This window comes from Mastomys coucha, chromosome X, assembly GCF_008632895.1.
Source record: "Mastomys coucha isolate ucsf_1 chromosome X, UCSF_Mcou_1, whole genome shotgun sequence".
NCBI lineage: Eukaryota > Metazoa > Chordata > Mammalia > Rodentia > Muridae > Mastomys > Mastomys coucha.
Genome location: NC_045030.1, coordinates 135,087,876 through 135,112,102, shown reverse-complemented (window position 1 = coordinate 135,112,102; position 24,227 = coordinate 135,087,876). Strand labels below are relative to the sequence as shown.

Genomic DNA, 24,227 nt, shown 5'->3' with positions numbered 1-24,227 from the left:
AGAAAGGAAGGGAAACAAAGGGAGGAGAAGAAGAGAGGAGAGAGGGAGAGAGGGAGGGAGAGAGAGAGGAAGGGAGGGAGAGAGAGAGGAAGGGAGGGAGAGAGAGTGGTTAGTTCAAGACCCTTTTAAATCAAAATTTGGATTTAAAAACTCTCCGCCAAGCTTTCGTTTACTTTCTCCCATAGCTCTTTTATTTCTTCCTGATGTTGTCTTAGCCAAGCTGTTAACTTGATTCAGGCTGTGACTGTGAAGATCAATCTTTCAGAGCAGTCCCCAGCTTGACAAGCTCAGATAAGGGAGCCATTTCCCTCAGTTCTATCCATCCTAGCTTTTCTTTGTGTATGTTTAGAGAACAGTGTCTGCCCTGTGAAGCCACGCCGCCCAGACGGTTGGGAAAGCTACCTGAAAGGAAATGGTGTGTCCCTATGCATTGGGTGCTGTCTGAGGAAGCAGGACCCTGGTGCAGTTCTTCATACCTGAGTTAGTTAAAAAAATAACCACAGAACTTTGGGTCAGTAGCGTTCTGGTTCCAAAATGTCATAACTTCAGATTTGAGTTTGGTTGTGTCTTGGCTTCCCATTAACCCCAGGGAACTTTATGGTAGGCTTGTTTTTTAGGTAACAAAGGTCTATTCTACAAGAGTGTTATACTTTGTCTTTACAAACAAAACCAACACGTGAAGTCATTCTTTCTTACTTCCCTTTTCCTCCCTCTTCTTATCTCCACTTCCCCATCCCTCCTTTCGTTCCTCTATTCATTCCTTTTTTAAAGAATAAGTTTTCCTTCCATAAAGTCTTGAGTTGGGGGAGAGAGGATGTACTACTATAACAACATAGAAAATTCTGCTTCCTCAGGGAGACCTAGCAGCCTTAGCAGTAGTATTTAATGCATGACATACATGCCAGAAAGAGTGTGAGGGCAGGTTTTCAGCTTGGTGTGGGATTAACTTTGCAGTTAATGTAGAAAAAGAGCTGTAGCAACTGGAAGGGACGGGCAAGGGGCACTTTGTGACCCATGGCTAGAGTGAGAGGCTATGTTATAAGTGCATGTGAACTTTGAAAATGCTTCAAGAATACCAAACTTTTTAGAATTTGAGATAGGGCAGGCATTAGGAAGACTGAGCTGGATTATATCATTAGAATGCCAGGCTTATACTAGAGAGGACAACTGATGACTTTGATCTACCAGCTCGAATTTCCCTGTTTAAAATGTGGATGCTCTCCATGGACCTGCAATGTATTTACAAATTAATACTGATAGTGTTGGCATGAATATGTCTCTACCACTATTTCAAACACTATTCCCTTGAGAGGGGTAGGAGAAGCCATCAAATGTTCTAATTCCTTCACATATCCATACAGATTATTTAAAGACAGTTTTCTCTAGAGTTGCTTTTCCCTCTATTAATGGAGAGGCCAGAGACAACTGAGAAAAAAAAATGGGGGCAAGCTTCACCTTGTGAATCATTTTCCAATGGTGGATACTGACCAAGATCTAAAATAGGGCCTTTTCAAGAACATCTCATTACTACTGTCTTCTCCTCTTTGCTAATTGCTCAACAAGTAGTTATTGAGCATTTACTATTTCCCAGGCACAGTGCTAGGTGCTTAGGGTCTAAATGTGGGTGTGTGGGAACAATAATGGTATTTGGTGGCTTTAGGCATCCAGGCTGTCAGCCAGTTTGCACTCAGTAGAAAACAGTTGGGTATGAACCGTGAGGAAGGAGCCTTTTAGAGGAAGAAGGCCTTTTGGAGGGGGATACTGACTGGTCTAACAAGCACTTTAACAGTGATGTGCTTTGGAATCACTTTCTGGAAGAAGCAGAGATGCCAGGATCAGTATATACCAAAGAAGAATGATAATTAAAGACCCCAAAATCCAGTTTAGGGGGGCAGAGGGGAGCCATTTGTTGACAGTTGCATGGTACTGAATCACTAGCAGACCCGGCCTCGTGGTTGCCAGCATGACCCACTTGGCAAGCAGCAAAGAAGAACCAGGGTAATGAAAAGACTGCTGGGTGCCTAGCATGGTAACTTATTTAGCCAGCTCTCTTCCAAGGATTACATTCTATTCAACCACATTTTGCAGATGAAGAAACGGAACAGTGAGGGATGTGCTTCCAAGACGTCCATTCCTGAGCACCTATGCAGACTTGCTATATGGTGCAGTGGTACATGTGGATCCTTCCCCCCATACTTCCACTGTGAAGCACTCTGCTTCAAGTCAGGTTGTTGCAGGGATTAAACATAAACCACAGATTTCTTCCATTTAGATGGTGATTTTTCCCCCAATTCTCTTTGTTTCTCTACCTCTTGGTCTAATTTATTCTTTCATGGGGTGTGGGGGAACTAAGGACGTCTTAAACCACAAATGAGTCAATAAAACTCAATTTGAGTAGAAGAGAAGGTATAATGAGGTGATCTCCATTATTTTATAGATTAGGGGATATCTGTAAGCCTTCTTTCTGAGTGCTTAATCAACTGGGGTGTAAATCCTCAGTCTACCATGGTGCACCCTCAGGCAAGTTGTTCATTCTCAGTACTCTTTCCTCATCTATAATTGATTATGACAGCAGGTGCCTCTAAGAGCTCAAATGAAGTCTTTAAATTAAGTTGTTATTAAAATAAGATAATACATGCAAAGGGCATAGCCAACTGTTTCTCACATACTCATAACTCAGTAAATGTTAGCCTTTATTATTCAGGGTGCTGATTTCTAATTTAAATATACAGGTTATGAAAAAGAACTCATCAGACGGGTGTATTTGGGTTAAAAGAACCAAATGTCTTGGTAGTCCACTTTGTGTTGCTATGACAACATATTTGAGGTTGAGTACTTTGTAAAGAGAGATGTTTATTAAGCTCAAAGCTTTGATATCAGAAAATTCAAGATCTGGCAGCTGCATGTGCTACGGGCTTCATGGTACACTGTAATATTTCAGGTGACATTGAATGATGGGAACACGGATAAGAGGTCGCCTGGCATAAAGCACTAGGGAGGGGTGCCAGACTCACTTTATAAGAATGCACTAATTTTCTCAAGAACTCATCCATCCCTATGTGAACCCCAAGTCCCTCCAAAACCCATCAATCCCTCCTATAAAGGTCCATTCACCTCTCACAAGTTTCACCGCAATGTTGGCGGTACATTGGTGATGATGTGCTACCATGAAATTCATAATGCACAAGCTCTTTATGAATAACAGCAGCTTCCTCGCCTTGTTGCTGTGAATGAGGGTCAGTTCACCACACGGAATTGCTTTCATTGTTGTCCACTCCTGGCGGTTGAAAGAGCGAGGACCTGTAAGCTAAGAGGTATATAATTCAATACCTTTGTCACAAAACATACTTGAAACAGGAACCCCTCCTGTAAAATGGGAAACCTTGGAATGGGAAGAAGGTGGGAAGAGAAGCACGTGGCTGTATATCAGATCTCAGTTTGTTGGTTGTGTCTTCCCTGCATGCTTCTACCATAGCACACAGACCAGATGTGAGGTGTTTTTTTTTTTTTAAATGAGAGATTAAATCATATTATTGTTCAGGACTTACCAGTGAATCTGAGATCTTCAGACATATAGTCAACCCAGAAGCATCTTTACCCTACACCTAAAGCAGTTAGATGCTTCTCTTTCTAATGCTCCCACCCCTGTCTTCAGTGTGTTACTTTCGAGCTTCCTAGTTTCCCAAGTTGCCCCCACAGTCCTTTAAAACAACTTTCACTAAGGTATGAATATTGGCCACACTAGTTTGGTGGCTCTCAAAGATCTACCAGGTGTGCCCCAATTAGGGCTTCACACAAAATTAGGTGTTGGAACCAGGATAACCTCCAGCAGGGCTACCATAAGCAAAATGACTACAGTTAATAATAAACAAAATAGTTTAGCCTGATCAGTGCACACCTATGCTGATTATGAAACCAGGGGAGAGCATTATTTTGACATTTGATTCAAGCTAAGTGTTTACTAATGATTTTCCTCATCATCTCTCTTGAGCAATTAATGGTTTTGAATGTCTATAGTTTTTTTTTTTTTAAATTAATTTGCTTTTGAGGGTCTCAGTCTGCACCCTGGGCTATCCTTAAATTTCAGCCTTTTTAACTTAGCTTCTTAAATGCTGTGATTACAGTAACAAGCAATTAATTTGAGGTACTGAGAGTATTCCTGGCCTGAGATCAACTCGAATGTGTTGTTTCTCCATTTCATGAACATTCATCTGATTCTCTTTGCTGGGCACTAGGAAGTCCTAGGCAAGCAGGACCTCTTCTCCATATAGATGCCCTTGTCGTGGGTTATTTCCTTTGAAATTCTGAAAGTGCAGAGAAATCAGTCGCTTCAGTATCCTTATCCATCCAGAAATAGAAAGCTTAGAATTCTTTCTTTCAAAGTTATGAACATGGGTGCAATGACTTCAACCTGGAAGGGTTATCTAAGGCAGCTCACAATGGGAAACATTTGAATTGGTTCTTGAAGGGAGCATTCATCAAAAGAGCCTGGAAGGAGACAATGGAAGAGGGAAGAGGGAATTCCAAACAGAAGGCATGGGGTTTCCTAAGACCTAGTTCTGTCAGATGATGTGACGTGTGTCAGAAGAACTACAGGACCTTTATCAGAGCATGAAGACAGAAGAGCAGAAGACGGGGTGGTACAGGCAAGGACTGAGGCTTCAGCATCTGTCATCTCGAGTTCTCCATGCTTGCTGACTTTACATCATTCACTCATTCTTCTTTATTTATTTTCTCATTGTGGTCCTCAAACTTGCATCCTTACTTTCTGAGTTGAAGTCCACTGGGCCCCTAACTATCTTTGGCTTACTTGATTTTACAGGGTGTGATACTGATAAATACTCTGTTTCCTCAAAGTTTCATCATCCTTGGAGTATACAATAAGCTTTTCTTTTTTCTTAGGAGCTTGTAAGCCATTATGACCTATTTCCTTTCTGATTGCCCTGTAAGCCTTGTAGATTCTCAGAGATTTTTCCTTGGTACTCTTCATCCTGCAGAAATTCATCTTAATTCTTCTACACCTTCATTCCTGTGCTCTTGTTCTGTTATGTCTCTTTTTTCCTTTTTCTTTCTTTTTTATAAAAGATTTATTTATTCTTCAGCACATTTTGCTTGCATGTATGTCTGTGTGAGGGTACCAAATCTCCGGGAACTGGAGTTATAATCAGTTGTGAATTGCTATGTGGGTTCTGGGAATTGAACCCAGGTCCTCTGGAAGAACAACCAATGCTCTTACCATTGAGCCATCTCTCCAGTACCCCTGCTATATCTTATTTGGGTGTTTCCAAATTGTCGTTTTTTAAATTCTTGCCAGCCTTCCAGGCCATTCTCCACACTGCTGTTAGCCAGCATGTCTGACCTACAAGTCATGGTCACGCCCAGCTGGGATAGCTATGAGGTTGGCCCAACTAAAACAAATCATAAATATGTTAAAATGTTATAAAATTATTTCATGACTTGGGGGGGTGGGTAACAGGATCACACATTTCTCATGCATGAACTCTGTAGATGACAATGTCATGTAAAATATCAGAAGCTTGAAAAAACTCATGATATGTAGATTTTAGTAATCTGGCCGTTGCCTTCACTGATTCCATAAATCCGGGTAGGCAGAGGAAACAGTTTGAAACTCTACAGTCTAATATTCACTTTTTTGTTTTATTTTCAGACAGGGTTTTCTCTGTTAACAGCCAAGGCTGGCCTTGAACTCGCAGAGATCTTCCTGCCTCTGCTTCTTTACTACTGGGATTAAAGGTATGCACTACTACATTCAGCTAAATTCACATGTTTTCAACTCTGATTCATTCTACACATTGTAAGAAAAAAAGACAATGAAACCCCCTGAAAGGCTTCTAGCATGTCCTATCCTGAAATCATAGTTACTTGGCTATGTTTCTTTCTTTAAAAACAAAACAAAACAAAAAAACACACATTCTTGAGTGATCTGTAACCCCCTCTTCCTCCTTTCTCCTGTTTCCTCTTTCTCTTCCTTTCCCCTCTTGTGCTCCCTTCTTGTGGTTGAAAGTAGGAAATACTACTATAAGTGCAGAGTGAAGAAATCTCAAACAAGAAGCTATCTTTATAACAGCCAGGAATACCCCTTGCCCCTGCTCTCTTCTTTCCCCACGCTTCCTCTGCCCAGTTGTTCCTGTCTATGTGAGCTACCTCAAATAGCACTGCTATGATTTGTTTTCACCTGCCTGCCTCTAGGAAGGCAAGATGGGGGTAAATGAATATCCTGTAAACCATCATGTCAATAACAGTACAGTAAATATAATTCTGATGATTATCCAGGCCATGTTGTAAGCACTTTCCATCTTCTACCCATTGTAATTGTTACAAATTGTGAGGCAGACAGCTCTTATTAATGTTGAATCCACTGGACTTGGTGATGGATTGAATGTGGAGGGGTGGCAAACTAGGAGCCTCCATCCATTGTACAGTTTTTGACTGAAGTGGGTGGAGATGATGCTGTCTACTGTGAAGGAGGACCAGACTAGGAAACGTTTTGGTCGGGGTGGGGAACGGAAAGTTTCACGTTGGGAGACTGCATTGTTTCAAATGGGATTATTTTCCCCCTAGACACTTCCGAATCAGTGTAACATATATTTCCCTCTGCTTGACAGGCACTGGGAAACACCACGCTCTATCTCCAGAGGACAGAGTAACCCTCCAGTATCTCATCACTAGCTTGCTGGAAGGCAGCAAGGCTATGTTCCTCGGACCCTGGCCTTTTTCTCGCCTTCTGTCCTGGTTTGCCATTTCCAGCAGACTGTCAGGACAGCATGGCCTCCCTTCCTCCAAGTTCCTGGGATGCTTGTGCCTCCTGGCCCTATTGCCTCTCATCCGGTGGGGGCAAGCACTCCCCTACAAGATAGGGGTCGTAGGCCCCTGGACCTGTGATCCATTCTTCTCCAAGGCCCTGCCTGAGGTTGCTGCTGCTTTAGCCATTGAACGAATCAGCCGGGACAAGTCCTTTGACAGGAGTTACTCCTTCGACTACGTGATTCTTAACGAAGACTGCCAGACTTCAAAGGCCCTCGCCAGTTTCATTTCTCACCAGCAGATGGCCTCAGGATTTGTTGGGCCTGCCAACCCTGGCTTCTGTGAGGCAGCCTCACTCCTGGGAAACAGCTGGGACAAAGGGATTTTCTCTTGGGCTTGTGTGAATCATGAATTAGATAACAAACATAGCTACCCAGCCTTGTGTCGGACACTCCCTTCTCCTATCCGCGTGCTTGTAACCGTCATGAAGTATTTCCAGTGGGCTCATGCTGGGGTCATTTCCTCAGATGAAGACATTTGGGTGCATACAGCCAATCGAGTCTCAAGTGCTCTTCGGAGCCACGGCCTACCTGTAGGGGTCGTCCTGACCTCAGGACAAGACAGCCAAAGCATTCAGAAAGCTCTCCAGCAGATTCGCCAGGCAGACAGAATTCGCAGTGAGTGCTTGCTCCTGGCTAAGGTTTAAATGTGGTTTTGGTGAAAAATATGACAGTCTCTAAAAGGTTTTCTGCCTCCATACCCTAGGCTAACATGCCATTCCCTCGTTCTTTATGCACATGCCTGCTTTCATCCATAATCAGACCCCAAGGATGTGGCTTCAACAGAGCCAATCTTAGGGACCTAATAGAGATTTCAAGAACTCTATGGTCAAACGCCCTTGTGCACCAGCACTTGATCGAAGCACCCGGTATAGAATAATGACATCAAGAGCCCTGTAGGCACACCCTATCTTTGTCCTGAGGACCACCGCAGTTTCAGACTAACCACAGCAATGTCCTCTGACTGTTTTGTCTCATTTTTGTTTTGTGTTTTTTTGTTTTTTGTTGTTGTTTTATTTTCGTTTCGTTTTGTTTCGTTTTAAATCATGAGTGGAGATGTACTTTTGACTCCCTTCTGAGTAGTTCCTTCATGGGTACCCAGTACCATTTTGTCATCACGTCAGTCCTTCTCTCTCCTTCCTAATAAAGCAGATACTTCTCCCAGCAGCATGCAGCTCATTGGTATGGAGGGCATTTAGGTGGCGAATGGAAACAAAGCATGCTTTGTGTTAGCGTGCCTCTTATTTCAATCATAAAGCTTGGAAATGATTCTCAAAGAGGCAATAGGCAGGCAAAATGTGCTACAGGGGACTGGACTCACCGAAGATTCAATCACCAACAGGATTTGAATTAATTTAGGGGAGGGAACCTTCCTAGTTCTCTAGAATCAGATTTTTTTTCTTACATTTCTAACACTTGGTTTTGATTATTTTCTTTTTTATCCTCTCTTCTGTTTGATTTTTAAAAATAAATGTCCTCTTTACTTTCCTCTGGAAGTGGCAGTGATGTATGGGAATGATGCTCATGCCAAACTGCAGCTGCTTCATCTCTGTAGGACCTGAATAGCTCAGAACCCAGTTGTCAAACTGATGGCTTCTAGGATTAGTCCTGTTCCCAGTCATTTCCTTAGCATAATAATGGTCTTGCAGAAACAGGCTCATCTTAGGCCTGGCTTATCACCAGAATCCATTCTAAATTTCAAGTGTCTCCACTATTGCACCTTAATTATGATCATTGTGGGAAGATGAAAGCCAGAGGTTTGAGTTCCAGGAGCTCCAGTAGTCCTATAGTCTGTAAGACCTTCAGTCTTAGGTAATCAGCATGGCTCTGATTATTTCATCATGGAACTTAGCACCTGTTGAGCACAGAGTTATTTAAATATATGTATATATGTGTGTATATATACATATATATAATATATATAATATATATACATATATATATAATATATATGTATATATATATATTATATATATATATATATATAAAATCATTTCCAGAGAAGAGCCATGCTAGAAACAAAACAACAAATTTAGTTTAAGAACTTTATGTTAGAGATTCATGAATACCTGTGTTTCTTATAAGTTTCAGATCCCACTCATTCTAAATACTATACTTTGAGCTGATATTTTGGTCCCTATCATGAAATGTTAAATAAAATCCAGGTCGTGGGCCTCTTTTGTTACCAGAGTGAGAGGAATTAGGACCATCAATTCCTTTATGATAGAGAGGTAGCAACCATGCATTTATTTTCCTATATTTGAAGCCTATTTTTTTTTCTTCACCATTCTTGCATTAGCTGAGCACAAGAATTACCTGGGCATCTTTCCAAAAATGACTGAAGCTACCTGCAGAGACTTGAATTGGCCTATGGTGCTCCTCTCCCCTAAGCAATCGAGGGTCTTTTAAATAGCTTCTCAGGTCCTTCTAAAGCACAGAGTTCAGAGCTGCTGCCTTTAAGCTCTTCAGAATACAAATAAGCGTTCCTCATTTGAAGTGACCAGTCTTAATAAGACTTTCTTTGTTCAGAATGTATTTTTTGATGATGATGGTGATGATGATGATGATGATGATGATATGCATCAGCCTACTAAAGGGATGGGAACTTTGAGAATTGGGGTGGGGGTGGGGGTCAAAAGAGACTGTTTAAGGAGCAATGGAGGCCCCTGTAGAAGGATGGCAGAAGCAGGTGGAGGAGGAGGATTCTGAAAGAGACAGTGTTGGTGGTGATGATAAATCTCTATGCTCCAGAATACTATTTCTCTATCAGCAAATTCAAATGAGTCACAATGTGATTGGGTATGGAAACAGAAATTTGGTTGTAGGCTGGGTTGTAGAATGTGATGTCGCGTATTTCTGTGTAGAGTTAGCAAAGTAGTATGGTACAATTAAGTGTTCATTTCAGATTTTGGTCTGTGCCAACTGGTGGGTGACATATGGCCCTTCATTGGAGTTAGAGGGAGTGTCTTTCTGAGAAACGGATCTGTAAAGCTAAATGTAAGCAGCGCTATACAGCTTGCAAGGTATATACACATTGACCAACTCATTTGTCTGTATTTTCTAGGTGATAGTTGTTTTCATCTTCAAAGTTTACAATGTCTGTGAGGCTCACAAGAGCAAGTAGATAGGTGTAGGCATTATTAGTATCAAATAATAGAGGCAATGCCGCCTCAGAGTAGGGGGATTCAGCCTTCCCAGGGTGAGCGACCCATTTCTTTTCAATCTTGGAAGTGATTGCCAATTATCTTTATTTCCCACAAACTCAAGTGGAGGTATTGATCAAAGACAAAGACCTCAATCTGCAGTCAGAAATCCTGGGTAGGATTATGTAGGTTTTGCCCAGTTCCTGGGAACCTGAGTAGATAAGGGGGCCACAATTCCATCCCCTCTCTGCTCCTCCACCCATGAGCCCTGCTGGAAGTTTTTGTCCCTTGATACAAAGGAGCATTCACTCCCCAAAGCAAAGCACCTGAGGGATTGCATCCACCCAGGAGGGGTTCTTTTACTATTCCTACAAAGGCCAGCAGGAGGCCTTACCTCTAGCTCTTCAGAGGTCTTTTCAAATGGCCATTTCAACTCCTCCTGTCTTCTTATTTTGAAATCCTTTCAACTTGAGTTTACCTGGTTGATCACCAATTGGAGTTTCCTTTAAATCCTTCCAAATTGGAATTGCTTTATTGTGCCAGTCAAAATGCCCTTCTCTTGTTCTCCCCAAATTAGATACAGTTTTCTTTCTTTATAGCCAGGGCCTGACTGGCTTCCTTCCATCGATTACATTCCTCCACATGAAAGAATAACTGATAATACCTAATATTTATTGAGAGTTTATTATATCCTAGACATTTAGAAAGGACTTTTCATTCAGTTCTTTCAATGTCCCTTTTAAAAAGGCCAATTACTGTTTCCCAATTTTATGGGTAAGACCTCTGAAGCAGCAAGGTCAAATAACTTGCCTGGCATCATACAGCCAGTGAATGGGAAAGCTAAGAGATAGGCCTTCAGGTTTATCTGATGTGGTGGCTCTCAAATCTAAGTGAACATCAGAATTTTCTGGAGGGCTTCTTCAAACTCTTTGCCGAGTTTCTTCTCCAAAGTGTCTGATTCAGAGAGGCTGGGGTGAGGTCCAGAATATGCATTTCTATTAAGTTCCTAAGTGATGCTCATCCTGGTGGCCTACAGACTATACCGTGATAACTGGCCTATGAAAGGACATTACTGCTTCACCTCTGCTTCAGATATGCTCCTAAAACACACACACTGGAGAGTCTGTGTTCTCTGGAACATATATAATTCAGCCCTCTGATTTTCTTTCTTAATTCAAAGGCCCACTAATGAAAGAATTTTAGGTGTCTCCAGGTGTGCAAGCTTTAAGCCCTGTTTCCAACACTAATTGGTTATTGTTGGTAATACTGTGGTGAATGGTGTTAGTTCTGATAGGGATTTTGATATAACATTTGCTATAGTTAAATGTAAATATGTACATAAATATGTACATAAATATAAACATAAATATGCAAGAAGACTGTCTGTACATATGACCACTATATGTCATCTACATCTCTTTCCTCTTATAGTCTTCTCTCCCTTTAGTCAGTCTTAACAAATCATTAAACTGAAAGAGGCTAAGATGAATGCCCCTGGAGAAAATGGCACAAAAAAGTCAAAAATACAGGTGGAGGAAAAGAATAAGGTTTTCTTTCTTTCTTTTTTCAGTTTTTGGGTTTTTTTTAGACAACGTATTCCTGTGTCTCAGGCTGTTATAGTCCAGGCTGGCTGTGCACTCTAATACTTCATCATGGTCAACCTCTCCACTTCTTCCTAGTGCTGGAATTACAGGAATGCAGAACAGTGTCTGACAAGTTTTGTCCTTTGAAGATTATAAATCATCTATCTCAAGGAAATAGTGGGTAGAGAATTTCAAGGTAGGAAGAGAAAAGGAACCCAAGAAACTTTTTTTTTCAGGTATTCATGACATTCCTTTCTAGTAATACTGAAGGTGAGAGAGGATTCTACAGAGCTTATCATGGGGAGCCCCACAGTCTGGAGATGTAGCTGCTACTCAGCTCAAGTGGACTGTGCATATACCAGAGAAAGTGCTTGATTCATCCTTGTAAAATATGATCTCCAAAGGATGTATTTTCTGGTCCTTGTTTTGGCTATGAAATGTCTTGACTGTTAACAGTCAAGATGGAAACTTACAAATTAATATTATTTGGTGACCACCTGTTAACCTAACCCTTGTCTAGGATTTAAGTTTCTGTTTACTAATCCTTTCCTGACAACAACTTAGAGGTCAAATCCCATTTTAATGAATATAATTTTGAGATAATAAAAGCTATTTAGTAAAAACCATCTCATAGAACAGATGCATCCATAAATCCCTGTGCATGAAGCACTCAATCTATTAAATTAAGATGCTGTTGTTTGAATTCAGTATTTATGCTTTCTACTTTAATTGGGTCCAATTGCAAGTTCTTGCCTTGCAAAAATAGAGGCCAGAGATCATCCATTTCTTTTTAATCTAAAAATGAGAGCGAAAGCTTGGGCTGGATAATTTTAAATTGTCTTTCTAGTTTTGGAAATTTGGACCATTTTTTAAAAAAAATGTCACTCATATGTGCCAATGAGAAAAAAAAATAGAGATTCAGATTGAGGGGTAAGATCATGGCACTCAGCATTACATATAAGCTTGCTAGTATCTACTCACATAAGAATGTGGCTTCCAGTTGTTCTGCTTTCCTAATAGTACAAGTATGCCCATGTCTCTTATATACCTCATGGAACATTTAAAAATGCAGGAATGCAGACTCTTCCTAGGAATTTGCTAGCATGCAGACATACATCTAAACAATGTTGTGTGTGCGTGTGTTCATGTGTATCAGGATAAAAGGTAAATAGGACATGGTCTCTAACCCTATGAAGTCTACAGTTTCTAGAAGATGCTGTCATACACAAATTAGAGCAAGAAATACTGTGGGTGTCACGGTAGAGGCCAGTTTAGGGTGTAGTTGTAACTTCAGACTGATGCTAGATGTAACTTTGAGTACAGGAATTTTATTGGTGATTGTTTTCAAGTATAACTCTCATAAGGGAGAGAAAGCCAGAGAATTAGGTAGAAAGAACAGAACAAAAAAGGCCTTGTCCAATCCACAAGGGGTACTCTGGAGCTGGGACAACTAGAATTGAGATAAAGACTCTGCAACTTTCTATCATGGTGTAGACTGCTCATTATGTAGGCTGACCCAAAGAGAGGGTACAGTGTGCTAATAATTGTTTTAGCAAGCACCTTCCCGAGAGTGAGAAAGCCCTGATTTGTAGTTTGCTGATTGCCATAGAGTAAATCACCATCACCATGGCCAATTTCAAGCTAATAACATGTTGTTTACTGGCTTACAGATATCCTGAAAAATGTAACCATAGATTCAGTGTAAGTCTACCCCAGCCAGCTTCAGTGCACTGCTTAAAGGCATGTGACCTTGTGAGAGGTGGCACTCTTAAGCTGAGGTTAATTATTGGTGAGGCATCAGCTCTCACATGCTAACATTCTCAGCAGCTAGGGGAAATGAGTGTCAGTCCTGAAGTGTGTGTCTGGATGGCACACCATAATAGTTCTCTCTGCATGTGCTGAAATATTTGTATCTTAAACACAAAGCCCTTTGTTCTAGTTGATGTTTTCCATGCACTAATTTCAATATCCCTTAAGGAAATTAAATGGAACTGTGTTTGGTAACCTTGCTCAAGTCAGTTCATCACTGCCTTTGCAGGAGAAATGCCAACTGACTTTCTTGCCAAGAATACTGATGAACTAGACAACTAACTAAAACACGTGGTTTAGTCCATATCCCCCCCACTCCCAACCCCACCCAATAGACCTGTGACTTGACTGATTAGGTTAAATGAATTCATGTTTGTTGGTATAGTCAGAGAGGGTGATGCTAGTTTTATTTTCTCTTCCCAAGCTGAACTCTTGCATTGCCAAATCTCTCTGGTACCACATTTTTCCTATTTCTACAGTGTGTGATTATCAACAACGGAAGCAGGACTCTTTGTGTACCTCAAGACATAGCTCTAAAGATATATTTTTTAGAGAATTCAAGGGAAGGTCTGAGCATCCAAATACATGTTGATCCTCTTAAGGTATTTGTTTTGTAGGAACTAACGCTCATTTACGAACTCAAATTTGGCTGGGTTCTATGTGTATTGCGTGTGTGTCTTTAAAGTCCATCTTATAAGTTACTGGGTGCTTTAAAAATTGAGAGGTAGTGGCTCTAGTTCCAAAGCAAAACTTTCCAGGAGTATTTAAAAAGTGTAAATAAAGCTTTTGAAAACACATGAAGCAATACGGTAATGCCAACGACAAGTCATTGAGTGTAGTTAAGCACACGTAGTTCCTGAGATTAAAGGTTCCATAGAAGCATGTATAATTAATATTTGCCAATGGTGATAGGACTTTTGCTTTTCTTCAAGGAGCTCAGAATGCTTGCCAGGCATTATCTAATTAAACTACTCAATGTACCTGTGAAATGCATTGGAATCTGCATTTTAAAGATGTGGGCACTGAAGCACAAGTGGGCTTAAACTAAACTCATTTAGCATGCCAAGGACAAAATTGGATCTAAGACTTTCAGTCTCATGATCTAGCTGCCATTCTTCAACCGTGGCTCACCTCTAATCCAGTCTATTCTAGCATAGCCTTGCCAAACAACAGAGTTTCATAAGTCTAGGAAGAATTAAATTGAGTGCAAAGTAATTCCAATTATGGGGAAGTAAGATAGAAAAAGTTGAACATATCCTCCACAATTTTAGTTGCATTTATAGATGAGTATATGTTAGTGCCATTCATTGTCTATAATGGCTTTGGGAAGGGTGGGAAACATTAGTCAAAATATGTTGGAGTGCACCTTTGTAATGAGTGGACAGCAAGAAAGCAATAGTGGCTTTGGGCCTCTTGCTCAATCTATCCTTCTTGCACAAGAGTAGATACTATCCATCTAGTGCTATATACTAGGCACATCTTATGAATTTTCTCCCTGAAGTATCACTACCTCTTCATGAATTATTGACATCTGGAGGCACAGTGAAGACTAGTCATTCACCCAGAAGCATACAGCTAGTACCTAGTGCTATCAGGGTATAAACTTAGTAGACCTCTCAACCTCAAGGCCTTTGTGTTTGCTGACCCCAAGTTATACTATTATTCCTTTTTAGGATTAGGCTCTGCAGCCTGTAGACGTCTTTCCTGCCTCTATACACATCTTTTTGTTTGTTTGTTTTTGTTTTTGTTTTTTTTTTCGAAACAGGGTTTTCTCTGTGTAGCCCTGGCTGTCCTGGAACTCACTCTGTAGACCAGGTTGGCCTGGAACTCAGAAATCCGCCTGCCTCTGCCTCCCAAGTGCTGAGATTAAAGGCGTGCGCCACCACCGCCCGTCTATACACATCTTAGAGAGTTCTTACATATAACTCAGACTTAACTTAGGACCTCAGTATCTTGCCCATCCTGTGGGAATAGGAAAGGAATAATTCTTAAATGTTTGGTTATAACACATTTCTTTCTTTCTCCTGTTTGGTTTCTGATTCTATGTTTTACTACCATAACCCCTTGCCCTCCCCCCCCTCCACTCCGGTTTCAGTAATCATCATGTGTATGCATTCAGCCTTGATTGGGGGAGAGACTCAGAGACACTTCTTGGAATTGGCTCATGATCTGAAAATGACAGATGGGACTTACGTCTTTGTCCCTTATGATGTACTGCTCTACAGTTTACCTTACAAGCACAGCCCCTACCAGGTCCTGAGGAACAATCAAAAGCTCCGGGAAGCCTATGATGCTGTGTTGACTATTACAGTGGAGTCCCACGAAAAGACATTCTATGAAGCCTACACAGAAGCAGCAGCCAGCGGAGAAATTTCTGAGAAGCTTGACTCACACCAAGTAAGTGCAGACACACAAGCTGTGTCCTAAGCTAAGAACATTAAAAAAGAAGAAAATAAAAAGCTTTTTACCTTTACCAAATATTCTGAGAATTCATTCCCTGTCAGATGAATAGCTGCCAACATTTTCCCCACTTCTGCTGGCTTTCTCTTCTCTCTGGTAACTAGAAAGAAGGAAAGAAAAGCACATTTTAGCATATGCCAGGGCTGTTCAAGGGGAGCTAATAAAATAGAGGTCTTTCTTATGACCCAAGTTTGGAACTAATTCACCAACAAGACAAGACAGTGGGCTGTAACTCCAGGCAACTGAGGAAACCTGGGAGCAGGAGAGATGCTCTTCCCAGTAAGCACACCAATCCATTGTCTAGGGCCAAATGGCCCTCCCTGTAAACATACATACAAACAACACTATACAAACTGATCAGGAGTGTGTGTGTGTGTGTGTGTGTGTGTGTGTGTGTGTGTGTGCATGTGTGTGTATGGAAGTTCATGTCACTTAAGTACTGGAAAAATAAAAAGGAGCAGAAGGGGAAGAAAGCAGAGAACTGGGTGGAGAGTAAAGACAGAAATAAACAACACTCAGAAGAATGAGGGGAATACAGGAAGGCAAAAAACTGCTTACATTAGATAAATAAACATGGGAGCTTCCTCTCCCCCTTCCTCCCTCATTCCTTTCTGCCATTCTGCCTTTCTTCCCTCTATTCCGCATTCCCTGTGTCTCTTCTTACCTTCCTACCCTCTTTCCTGCCTGTGTGCACCTCTTCCCAGCTCATATGGTAGTTTCTATACATTAGAAGTTATATGCAGACAGTAAGCATTTTTGAAAGGAGCTAGAATGGCATGTGGATATATTTCAAAATATGAGAATTTACTAATATTATTTCTGTTGATTCTCAGTATAAATTACAGAGGACCTCACATACATTGTACTAAATAATTATTATTTTTGCAAAATGTCAAAACAGAGAGCTCTGGTGGTAGTCACCCCAGCAAGTCTGTAATGTCATTCATGAACCAGCTTGTTCTCTTACACTTTTTAAGTCATGTAATGCTAGGTTTTTTTTTTTTCACTCATGAACTAGCTCTCTTTATGGTCCCCAAATGACTGCCACATTTCCAGACATTGTACACAGGTATGGATATTCAGAAATGCAAAACAGGAATGTTCCTTTCTTGAATCTCTGTTCAAGATTGGGAAAATACCCTCAGAAGTTACCCATGTAGGCTTTCTTCCATCCCTTTGTCACAATCATCTCTTACCAATGCCTGGATCAATAATATGGATAGAGGAGTGAGACCACTATGATTTAGTCTATAGTTGCTAGCAGAGGATGAACTATGATGAAATTCAGGTAGTGAAGGAGAAGGGAGATTGTGCCTAATTATCACATTCTCCAATGGCATGCTTTCCTTCCAGCTTTTATTTGTCTAGTTGGTTGTTTTTCTATGAATAAGTGATTCAGATCAAATTTAGGACTGCATATGATTTCCTGCCTTGATAGCAAAGATTTCTCAAATTGTTTTTCTTTTAAGAAAACTGACTCACAAAAATACTGATGGTACTGAAGTTGTTCTGCATCACTGCTGATATGTCTATTAGAAACCTTTTCGGGGACACACACACACACACACACACATCCTTGAAAACAACTGTTCAGTGTAGTCAGGAATTACAGGACTCTCTCAGATTAATAAGAATTGTTGGGTCAGACCAGACATTTTGTGTTATAGTTATTCACAAATGATCAGGTTGTTAATTGTTGTGCCTTTTAAGCCAATGATCCAGAATCCTATATATATATATATATTCTGAAAGCTCATCTTTTACCCTATGATTGTTGGATTGAGGGAAGAAGTGTGTGTGTGTGTGTGTGTGTGTGTGTGTGTGTGTGTGTGCTATGCATATGTATGAACACATATATTGATATTAAAACTTAGACCTTGCACTCTAGATATTTTTCAATCCCTTTGAGCTTGTACAAAACATAAGATAATTCAGGCAAAAAAAAGAGACACCATTAGCTTGGTTGCTAGGCAGCCTGCATTCTGCTTTAGACAAGGAAATAGAGAGCTACAACAAAGAATACCGAGCTTATTTTCAAAACAAGCTTCTTGGATGCATTTCTACTCCCACTTTTCAGGTACCTAGGCTAAACTGTATAACTAAAGAATGTAAAGAATGATAGGAGGTTAGATAATTAGCCTCATGTCTCTTATAAGCGAAATTCCCATTTAAAAAATAACTCTTCTAAAAAGGTATTTTTGAAGGCAGCTGGTATAACAGGAAGAGAATATAATGAGAAGCTAAGCAAACTTGGGTCTAAATCCTAGCTCTCTGGGGAACATTGATCAATGAAGACTCAGTTACAGCTAGATAGAAGTAAGAAGTTACATAATCCGGTGTCTATAGATAAGATATTGTAGCATGTTTTTCAAATGGCAGAAGAAAAGATTTCCTAAAAAATATTTTCATTATTGAATGATATCTTAAATGTGTTAGTTATCTTATAAATGTTACAATGATTAAGACAGTATAGAGGTAAACATGTATAAAAACATCACATGGTGTCCCATGTGCATGTATAATTTTGTGTTTTAATGTGTCAGTTAAAAGCAAGCAAAAATAAAAAACATCAAAGCCATATCTCATCCTTACTATCTTGGGAAAGTTGCTTGGAGTTGATGACTCTCAGTTTCCCCATCTGTAAACTGGGGAGGCCTCTCTCCTGGGATACTTGCGATGACTAAACAAAGTACCATTTATAAACTGAATAGCTGAATGCTTGGCTCACTCTTATCTTCTTTCCTATTTTCCCCTTCGAGGCCAGCATGACATTGTTGATTGATGGTGACCCAGTACCAACTTATAGTCTGACTTCAGCTATGGACATTTTCTTTGTTTCAAATTTGAAAAACTTTTACTTTTTAAAAATTTAATGTAAAACTTTTGTCTGATCAGGTTACATAAGGTTCTTTACAGGCAAGTATATAAATGCTTTGAGCAATCCTCTATCTTATTCTTTCTTACCCTCCCATTCATTGTTTTTGACCCTTCACCCCTAGACAGTTTCACTTCTACTCTCATGAAATCTGTAAATACATGATTTTATATATTAGGTGTCCATCAACAGATGAATGCATAAAGACATTGTGATATAGTTACACATTGAAACCTTTTTAGTCACAAAGAACATTGAATTTATGCAGCTTCTCATTCACTTGAGATTTTCTGATTACTGGCAGAAGGTCTTTCAATATTTCTAGCCTTTGACATGGTTTGGCTTTGGAAATTTTAAGTGAGTTTTTTCAGACTAAATAATTGCATTCATTCAATGTTGGTCTATCTCTGTACTTATGTTTTTTAAAATTAATTTATTTATTTACATTCCAGTTGTTGCCCACCACTTGGTCCCCCCTCCCACAGTTCCTAATCCTATTCCTACTCCCCCTTACCTCCAAGAGGGTTCTCCCCCTCCAGCAGGCCTCCCCCTTCCCTGTGGCCTCAAGCCTCTCCAGGATTAAGCACATTATACCCCACTGAGGCCAGACCAGGCAGACCTCTGCTACATATATGCCTGAGGCCTAGGATCAGCCCATGTATGCTCTTGGTTGGTGGCTCAGTGTCTGAGAGCTCCCTGGGATCTGGTTCAGTTGAGACTGCTGGTCTTCCTATGGGGTCACCCTCCTCCTCAGCTTTGTCAATCCTTCCCCTAATTCAACTATAGCAGTCCCTGACTTCAGTCCAATGGTTGAGAATCTATTTCTGTCTCAGTCAGCTGCTGGTAGGGCCTCTCAGAGGACAGCTATGCTAGGCTCCTGTCTATAAGCACATCATAGCATCAGTAATAGTGTCAGGCCTTGGTGTCTCTCCGTGAGATGGTTCTCAGCCATTCGAGATTCTTTTGTTGTGAATTCTCTGTTTAGGTCTATACCCCATTCTTTAATTGGATTATTTGTTTTTTTGGAGGTTAACTTCTTGAGTTGTTTATATATTTTGGATATTAGTCCTCTGTCAGATGCAGGGTTAGTGAAGATTTTTTTCCCCTTATCTGTAGGTTGTCAATTTGTTCTATTGCCTTACACAGGCTGTTTAGCATTCATCTAAGCTCCACCCCACAATTACCTTGCAATAGCTAGCTATGCTGCTCCCCCCACAGTTTCCTGGCAATAGCCAGTTAGGCTTGACCCACTATAAAAGGGGCGGCTTGCCCTCTCCCCTCTCTCTTGCCTCTCTCTAGCTCTCTTCCCTCTCCATTCCCTTTCCCCCTCTCTCCACATGCTCATAGCCAGCCTCCACTACTCTACTCTCTCCCTCTCACTGCCTTTCTCTGCCTCTAATACCCTCTTAACTTCCCTCCCATGTCCTAAATAAACTCTATTCTATACTATACCATCATGTGACTGGTTCCTCAGGGGGAAGGGATGCCTTGGCATGGGCCCCGCTGAGACATCCCCTTCCCCCACACCTCATCACACCCCCATAGAACATATTCTTTATCTCTTCATCTTTTTATAAACACTTCATATGGCCAGTCACATGTGCGGTGACTCGGACATTTACTCAGGGCAGCACAGGGGTAGCTCTAAGCTCAAGAACTCTCCCCTGGGACCATGGGCAGTTACTCTGGGGGAAAGGAAGAGCCCAAGAGGGCAAGAGAGAAGCAAGAAGGAAGCAAGAGTAAGAGAGCAAGGGAGAGGAGGGGGCAAGCAGCCCCTTTTATAGTGGGTCAGGCTTACCTGGCTGTTGCCAGATAGCTGTGGGGAGGAGCATACCTGGCTATTGCCAGGTAACTGTGGAGTAGAGTTTAGACAGAATGCTAACAGAAGCCTTTCAGTTTCATGAGGTCCCATTTGTCAATTCTTAATCTTCGAGCATAAGCTATTGGTGTTCTGTTCAGGAAATTTTCCCCTATGCCCATGTGCTTGAGGTTCTCCCCCACTTTCTTTTCCATTAGTTTCACTGTATCTGGTTTTATGTGGGGGGTCCTTGATCCACTTGGACTTGAGCTTTGTACAGGGAGATAAGAATGGATCAATTTGCATTCATCTATATGTTGACCACCAGTTGAACCAACACCATTTGTTGAAAATGCTGTCTTTTTTTCCACTTAGTGGTTTTAGCCCCTTTGTCAAAGAATTATCTATGGTTGTGTGGGTTCATTTCTGAGTCTTCAATTCTATTGCATTGATCTACCTGCCTGTCCCTGTACCAATACCATTCAGGTTTTATCACTACTGCTCTGTAATACAGATTGAGGTCAGGGATGGCGATTCCTCCAGAAGTTCTTTTATTGTTGAGAGTTATTTTGGCTATCCTGGCCCTGGGCTTTTTTGCTTGGGAGGTTTTTGATGACTATTTCCCTTTTCTTAAGGGTTATAGGACTGTTTAGATAGTTCAACTGATCCTGATTTAACTTTGGTACGTGGTATTGGCCTAGAAAAATTGTCCATTTCAGTCTAGATTTTCCAGTTTTGTAGAGTATAGGCTTTTATAGTAGTTTCTGGTCATTTTTTAAAAGTTTCCTCAGGTTTTGTTGTTATGTTTTCCTTTTCATTTCTGATCTTGTTAATTTGGATAGTGTCTCTGTGCCCTTCAGTTAGTCTGGCTAAGGGTTTATCTATCTTGTTGATTTTCTCAAAGAACCAGCTCCTGGTTTTATTGATTCTTTGTATAGTTCTCTTTCGGTGGGTATCAGCTGGGCTCTGTGCTGTTGTTATTTATTCCCTTTCAAGCAACAGGTAAACTGCTGTTTATTGAGTCACCATGTGCTAAGCGCTGTGATTAAGTGCAGAGAGAGGAAACAGGGAAGAAGACAGGAAAAGTTTCTCTCAGTGCTATGGTTGAGCCAGTCACCAAAACCAAATTGCTGCATCTGCTACCAATTCAGTGTCTAGTGACATCATTGTGGTAGCTTGAAATTAGGTATGGAAAGAACATTCAAATCACCAGAACTTGAAAGCACTGCAGATGAAGCTTTTGTTGTGTCTGTAGAATCAATGTTAAACATTTCTTCCTGCCTGAATGAGGCTTACGTTCTAGGAATAGAGAGAGAAAATAAATGAGTGAACAAGTGAGTTTTGGGTTAGCGAATGTATTAGAGATAGCTCATACTTGAAATAATGTGATTGATTAAAAAGCAGTAATATAGAGTCTGGAGTGAAGGTTCAGTAGATAAGAGCATTTGCTACACTTTCCCTTGGCAGCTCACAATTATCTACAACTCCAGTTCCATGGAATATGACACCTTTTTTTCAGCCTCTGTGGGCTCCTGCACACATGTGACACACATTTACTCATGAAGGCTTACACACACACACACACCTCAATCAAATTCAAAAATCAAAGAATTTTACACCCGTAAAATTCTTTTGCTAATAACTTCCAGTGGAATTGAAATTTGTCTACATAGGCTTCATTACCTACATCAACGATTTCAAACACACTTAATTTCTTGCTTTATTTAAAAGGTAAAATATAAGATAAAACTAAGCAAATAGACTCTCAAAGAGGTAAGTGCACATAGATTTCATAGTCAGGAAGTGCTAAAATGTTTACATCACCACCACCAACAACAACAAAAACTGTCCTTAAAATTTCATCTTCCCCTTCAGAAGTATTCACTATTACCTGTCTTGATTCTTGTATGCATCTCTGTCTCTCTGTCTCTCAGTCTCTGTCTGTATCTCTCTCTGTGTATATGTGTGTGTGTGTGTGTGTGTCTTTATGTGTATATGTGTGTGTCTGTTTGTCTGTGTCTGTGTGTTTGTGGGTATGAACTTGTGAATACAGAGCTCACAGAGTTCTGAAGGGGGAGTTGGACCCTCTGGGCAGGAGTTATTGGCTACGTGGCATGTAACTTGAAGTCATGTGACATGTGCTTGAAATCAAACTCAAGTTGTCATAAACAGCAGTATGATCTCTTAACCTCGGAGCTGTCTCCCATGCCCATTTTATTCTACCACACTGGTATTGGTCTATCTTGATTTCTCAGTGTGAGCCACTCCTTGCATTCCTATTAGAGTGGAGGAGGACTGCTAGTCTTTTTCACACTCTTATCCTTCTTCCAATCCTCAATATGATGTCACATTTTTTTTTTAGTTAAATACAAGTGTGCTTTACTCTTTGCCTCTCTCTTTTTTGTAGACAGTCTCATGAATTCTAGGTATACCTTAAATTTATCATGTGGCCATGGAGGGTGGCTGTGGACTCCTTAATTTCTTAGTTCTATTAGTGGCCACTGCACCCATCAGTGTGTTTTTTTTTCTATCATTTTTAAAAAATCTTTTCTCATATATTACATCTGGAAAGCAGTTTCATCTCTAGCCCCTGGTCTTTGCCCTTCATCTCCCCTATCCCCATATCCACCTCTTTCTTCTTTCCCTCAGAAAAGAGTAGATCTCCTAGGGACATCAATTAACCACAGCATAACAAGGTACAGCAAGACCAGGCACATGGCATCAAAGGCAGGACAAGGCAACCCAGTAGGAGGAAAAGGGCCCCACAAGCAGGCAAAAGAATCAGAGACAAGCCCCCACTCCCACTGTTAGGTTTCTTAAAAGAACACCAAGCTACTCAGCAATAATACATACGCAAGGGACCTAAGTCAGACCCCTACAGGCTCCCCAATCTCTGCCCAGAACCTGTGAGTCCTGGTCAGTTGATTCTGTGGGCCATGTTCTCGTGGTGTCCCTGACCCCTTAGCTCCTCCAAAATCCTTCCTCCCCATCCTCTACATGACTCCGTGTGCTACTCCTAATGTTTGGCTGTGGTATTCAACATCTGCTCCCATCAGTTGCAGGGTGAAGTCTCTCTGGTTTCTTTGATGATGCTTCTGCTAGGCTCTGGTCTCAGCACACAGTGTGGGTAGTATTTTTTAATATGGTATTCATTTCAGTATTATTCAGTGATGATTGCAAAAAGCAAAAGTTTATGTGGGGCATATGTTAGAATACTAGCAAAATTTACCTTGCACACAAAATAAACTTACTTTAATTTGCATTTCTCAGTCATTCCATGCTTTCTGATAAGACTGTAAAATCCTCTCAAACAATTTTATACATGGTAAAGCCCATAAAATCCCATCTCAACTTTGTTTTTCTTGAAGCTCTTTGCTTTCCTAGTCCGATCTAAGCCTATGCTTTTTGGACAGTGTCACACAACTGTTTTGTCTGAAATCTCCATTTTTACATTTAAAAGAATGTCCATTTTCACTCCTCTGTTCTGGATGCACTACATTTCATAACTCTCATGACTCTCATTTTTCTTGATTTGTTTTCTCATTTCTTTGTTGTGCACATTTCCGAGTAGCCTCTGTAAAAGGAATGTTAGGTAAACACTTAAAAGTCTTGTGGTCCTGTGAAGGTTCTATACCCCAGTGTAGGGGAATGACAGGGCCAGTAAGCAGGGACGGGGTGGGATGGTAAGCAGGAAGAAGGGGGAGGGAACAGGGGATTGTTTTAGTTTTTTTTTCT

The 24,227-nt window shown here is 40.8% G+C and overlaps 1 protein-coding gene across 1 annotated transcript in view; it reads left to right on the top strand.

Moving 5' to 3' along the window:
* The first annotated feature begins 6,712 nt into the window (after positions 1-6,712).
* Gucy2f (guanylate cyclase 2F, retinal) overlaps positions 6,713-24,227 on the top strand; it is an 83,579-nt gene continuing 66,064 nt past the window's right edge. Inside the window, exons 1-2 of the mRNA XM_031377966.1 lie at positions 6,713-7,442; positions 15,455-15,756. Of these exons, the coding sequence (XP_031233826.1) occupies positions 6,713-7,442; positions 15,455-15,756 (1,032 nt within the window). The remainder of the gene's footprint in view (positions 7,443-15,454; positions 15,757-24,227) is intronic.